The sequence below is a fragment of the Epinephelus fuscoguttatus genome, linkage group LG10 (genome assembly GCF_011397635.1).
Source record: "Epinephelus fuscoguttatus linkage group LG10, E.fuscoguttatus.final_Chr_v1".
Classification (NCBI taxonomy): domain Eukaryota; kingdom Metazoa; phylum Chordata; class Actinopteri; order Perciformes; family Serranidae; genus Epinephelus; species Epinephelus fuscoguttatus.
In genome coordinates this window covers 27,788,760-27,794,212 of record NC_064761.1, presented here as the reverse complement: position 1 = coordinate 27,794,212, position 5,453 = coordinate 27,788,760, and the positions used below count along the sequence as shown (strand labels likewise).

At 42.9% G+C, this 5,453-nt stretch overlaps 1 protein-coding gene across 1 annotated transcript; it reads right to left on the bottom strand.

The window, feature by feature from the left end:
• Window positions 1-1,398: 1,398 nt before the first annotated feature.
• Window positions 1,399-4,431, bottom strand: dmrta2 (DMRT-like family A2). Its single transcript, XM_049587768.1, has 2 exons — window positions 3,591-4,431; window positions 1,399-3,156 (listed from the first exon to the last, which is right to left on the bottom strand). Exons 1-2 carry the CDS (start codon window positions 4,048-4,050, stop codon window positions 2,270-2,272), a joined length of 1,347 nt encoding a protein of 448 aa, XP_049443725.1. The 5' UTR covers window positions 4,051-4,431; the 3' UTR covers window positions 1,399-2,269.
• Between the last annotated feature and the right edge of the window lie 1,022 nt (window positions 4,432-5,453).

Here is a 5,453-nt window from a genome sequence, read left to right as displayed (position 1 = left end):
AATCAGAGCTGGAGTAGTCGTTGACCTGAGTGGTGCTGACAGTGGTTGACCGGCAGGTGGCGCCACTGCTCTATGAATCTGATGAGCTGTCTCCGGAGGTGGTGAGATCCCGGAGTGGGCGGCGAAAGTGTCTTCACTTCAGTACCAGTGTAACCAGCAGCAAAACTATGGCGACCAGCTGGACATTATATTCACAGAATAATGTTATTTTAAATTTTTATTGGGGGCAAGATTAATAAACGATTTGTACGTTGCTCAAAAAATAAATAAATAAAAAATAAAAATGTCGAGGTGTGTTTCTTACCTCCCATCACCTGCATGGTCCAAATATTTTTCTTTATGAGACACAGTTGTGCACGTCTCAACATTTAAGTTTGGTTATGAGCAAAACATTTCTGCTAAACGAAAAAATAGCCTCATTTTAATTCTGACACTGAAATGAAACAGAGCAAGCTTTACACCTTTTTACTCTACTTTTTATTTCATAGTATTTTATATATATATATATATATATATATAAAAATATATATATATATATATATATATATATATATATATATATATATATATATAAAATATATGTCATTTGTGTGTGATGCTAGTTAATCTAAACTAATGATGAAGAGTTAATCGAATAATTTGATTTAATTAAAGATAAATAATTAAATACATAAATAAAATGGATACAGGCTACAAATTGAAAAAGGCCTATAAATGTCCATGAGCTGAAAGTGGTTTTAAAAGTACAAAAGCACTCCAAATAAAGAGTAAATATTTTACTGCTCCTTCACTGCATCTTTTTTGGTATAGGATTATATATGTGTGCTCACTGCAACGTCGTGTCTGTTATTTAAAAGAAAGAAAGCGATTTTAAAAACACATATTGTCCTTAAAAAATGTTTTTTAGTGCCAAACCAAATAAACTTTATGAAATGTGTGCTGTGTGGTGCTTCACTCAGGTTCAAGTCATCCGTGTTACAAAAACTTAAATATGTATTAGTAAGTTTTGTGTTTGTCTACTTTATTAAGACTCTGTATGCAGATTCTTTACCATGGAAAAAACAGACAATTAGCGAATTAATGCATGTGCAAAAATGTTATGGAAATATCTATCTATCTATCTATCTATCTATCTATCTATCTATCTATCTATCTATCACTCAGGTGTGATTTATGAGCGTCTGCAGGAGGCCTTGAAGGATTCACTGTTTGAAGAGATTCAGTGTTTCGGTGCAGAAACAATGTTTTACCCACCAGAGGCCAAACCGTCTGGCACATCTGAAAGCTTCTCCGTTTATGCGTGAGTTGATTTTTTTTGATGCTCCGTTCCCAAATTAAAACGTGTCAACACGCGGATGCTTCATCTGTCTCATCACAGAGTAATTACACTTTCCCCACTTTCTTTAAAATAACATTTATTTCCAGCATATTCATACAATGTGACAGCACAGCTTGTAACATTTTGAAGATGAACTGACTTGATCCAGCACTTTGTCACAAAAATATCTGAGCTGACTAACGGAAAAATGAAAAGTCAAATATAGCATAGCGTTTCATATTACCAAATGCAATATACAATACAGGCAGCTGGAAATGAACTAAAACAAACAGGTGAGATAAGTGAAATTATACATAAGAGAACAAAAAAAGAGGGATGGCATTTACACATCATTAGTTCAACTTGTACATCAGGAAATAGGGTTAACATCCGTAATCTACATGTTATAATAACTTAATTCTGCCTCATTTAATATTCCATGTGTGTGTGTGAGAGAGAGAAATGCATATTTAGAGTTTGATTTTTGAGCATCATATGCACTTCAGTTTCAACAGCCAGCTGAAAGATTGGATGGGCTTTAAAAAGTCCTAACTCTCTGATAAATCATTACTTCGTTACTTTATTTTAAATCCTGCAGAATTGACATAAAAATCAGTAATAAAAGCACATTTTGGGTTTATTTTTTATCTTCTCGTTGTGATTTATTTTGGAATGTATAAATATCTTTTCAGCTTCACGCCATTTTATTGATCTTGTTCATACCTGGGGAATGTCATCCAAACTTTCTTAGTCAAACATATAAAATTATTTTTGAAAATTACACATAAGCGAGTTTAGTTTTTTTCCTCTCAGACCATTTGACTACAAGCCAGATAATCCTATTATGTACAGCAGCCTGTAGCCAAAACACATCACAGATTTTCGCCAGAACATTCAACACTTGTGGCTACAAATACAATGCAATGTGTCTCTATGGTCAGTCCGCCAGCCTCACTGTTTCTCCGGCGTGTTGTTGACCAAAGGCCCGTACAGGCCGCTGGCGTAGCCCTGCTCCTTGTGTAACATCGTCCTGTCCCTTATCAGGTCGCTAAAGGCATAGTCCATCGGGGGTCTGAAGCCCAGGGTGGGCATCAGCCCGGTGGTGGAGTAGGGCGTCATGAAAGCCAGTCCCCGGCTGTGCGCAGAGTAGGCCAGCCGCAGCGGGTTCAGTCCCAGGTGGGTGCCCAGAGGATAGGTGCTGGGGTCGGCGCCGAAGTGCGGGGAGTTTGGCTGGAGAGGAGAAAACGCAGAGCGGTTGCTGAGCGTCATGGCTCCGGGTAACATGGGCCTCGTCGGGGCAGTTGTGGATGCGGAGGACGGCGGAGCCTGCTGCGCGCTTTGGAGCACCCTCTCGGCCGTCCACGTCTCATCTGCCCCGGCCTTGTTGGAGCCCTGCGCGCCGCTGTTGTTGAGGATCTGCTCGATGGCCTGTACCACGTCTTTGCCGCAGCCTTGCAGGACGAGCTCCAGGACGCTGCGCTTGTGGCTGGGGAACACTCGGGTCAGGATGTCGATGGCGTTCATGTGCCGGGAGGCCGCGGAGGACGGGGAGGGCTCCTGCTCGTCTTTATCGGTCTCAGAGCCGGAGTCAGAGCCGATGGAGCTGACGGAGCCGGGGGTTTCCCCTCCGTCTTTTAAAGGCTTAGACACCGGTGAGTTGATGAAAGACTCACTGTCTCCGTTCTCTGAACCCGAGCCTCCGTGTCGGCCGTCTGGGGACGAGATGCCAGGGGCCGAGTCACTTTCGGTGGACGCCGGCTTCCCCACAGTCTGCTGGGGGGTGGCGGATCCGGACAACTGGCTCTTTGGGAACAGCTCATACTTCTGGATACTTGAATCTGTTTATCAGAATATGACATTGCGTAAGATGGGGGCACAATGTGGCAACATATAACCAGAGTATTAATCAGTGGCAAAGTCAGGAAATTAAAATTACATCACACAGGCCTTTAAAGAGGCAGCATTGACACATTTCTATTAAACATTTACTGGATCCTCAAACGAACCACATCTTCATATTAATATGACAAACAAAAATCACATTTCTAGCTGTTGAGTCTGAGTCATATATGCCATAACATGTTAGTATGAAAGCAGGGAATGATCAGTAATATCGAGGCCTATATTTATTTTTACAATGCCGCCTTGCTCTTATGTTTAAAGTCTATTTTACAGTGGAGTTTGCAGGTTTTTACAGCTCTCTATCTGCTCTAATAAAACAACCAACTGCACTTCTTATGCTTTACATGAGGCGTTCAGGTGCTCCACTCACCTGAGTTACTTTCGCTGTTGACAGACGTGAACACCTCGTAGTTGGGACGCGGTGGGATGATGCCGTTGGCGGCGGCCAGGGCGAGTCCCTCCGCCGTGCCGTACAGCAGCTGCAGCTCCCGGGCTTCGTTCTCCTCCTGCGCCTGCTGCCGCCGCAGCGCCACCTGCGCCGCCATAACCCGCTGCCTCTCGGCGATCAGGGTGCACTTGGCGCACATACAGTCCTTCCAGCGGCAGTAGCGCTTGTGGCCCTTCAGCGCGGACACCACGCCGTGGTTTCTGCAACGGGCACACTTCGGGGTGCGCGGGTACTTGTCCGCGGCGCGCAGCAGGAGCGGAGGGCCGCGCAGGAGGTTGCTTGCCATGGACACCGGGATGGAGGCTGCCGCGGCGGCCGCTGCCGCTCCCGGGTGGACTTGAGAGGCAGAGGAGACTGTGGGGAGCTCCGGTCTCAGATCCATGCCCGCCTTCCTCACTGATGTAGCTGAACTTTGAACAAGAAAACTGCGCTTTTCTGTACGATCTGATTGAGTTACACGAGTATTGAGCCGTTCACATCTGCTCAGTGGATCTCAACATCTCTGGGCAACAGGTGAAGGCAGCGATGTCTGTCTACTGACGAGATTATCGTGCAAAAAGTCTATGATCGAAACTCTAATGTAAAGTGTTCAGTGAGTCTGCAGAAGAGGCAAAAATATCAAGATTCTGTCGAGTTTAAATCCGAAAAGAGCAGGAGGCTACAGGAGCGATCATTCCTCCCCGATAGGAAGTTCAAACTGTCCAGGAGGAGCCGAGGTTGTTACTCGCCGCAGCCTGAGACACTAACTTCCTCCAGAGATTGTCAGTGGATACAGATCCCTCTCTCCCCTCTCTATTGTTGCTCCTACGTTTTCATTAGACAAATTTGACAACAATGTGGCGTCTGTCATTGGCCAAAGGGGGAAGGAGCAATCTGATTGGCTTGCCTCTTTTTTCAACTGTGTCCACCTGAGTTCTTATTCCAAATATCAAGTGTTAAGAATCTGAAGGGAGTTCCCGGAAAGCTAAAAATCGATGCTGTGTATTTCCAAAAAAGAATTTTATAGATTTAAAACAATAGCCTGTGTTATTGCTTTTATTCAGCTGTACCATGGGGGCGACATGCTGCCAAACAGGACACTGAAATATTAAATAATAGCCCTTAAAATGAAGGAAAATGTTCAGCCCTTCCAAGAACTTACTTTATATTTCCTCAAGAAATATTCTGTATCATTTGGCGACATGATTGACGGGGTATGAAGTCTCCATTCTTTATGCTGCTAATTACAGACTAGGTTATATTGCCCCAAAATAAAGATGATGCGTGACTGTAATCTCATCAGCCTCTGGAAGGTAAGTATCATTTATTTTATTGATTCAAGAGGAGGCGAAATTTGATCTGTCGGAAAAGGAGTGTATATTTGCAGAAGGTTATTGACTGCACGGAGTGAAGCTATCGATGATGCTAAATGGTTAACGTGCACGGTTCACTCGGCTTCAGGAAACTACGGAGTGTTTAACCCTGTCCAAATTATAACCTCGTCTCGTGGTCGCTACACCAGATATAACGAAATCTGTTCGACATTTTAATTTATGGCAATTTAAATATTTGTTTCATGAAGTCCAAGAAGGAAAAAAAACATGTATACGCTTTGTTTATAGGCTACATCCAAATTATTATTTAGAATATATTATAACCTGTAATATTTGTAAATATTGTAGCCCAAATTGTTTGGAAATATTATATTTGATGTATCCTAAATTAGATAATTTTCGTTGTATGGAGTGATGGATTAAATGAGCATGCCCAACCACATGTTTTCTGTGTCTTTATTTTGATTTTAAA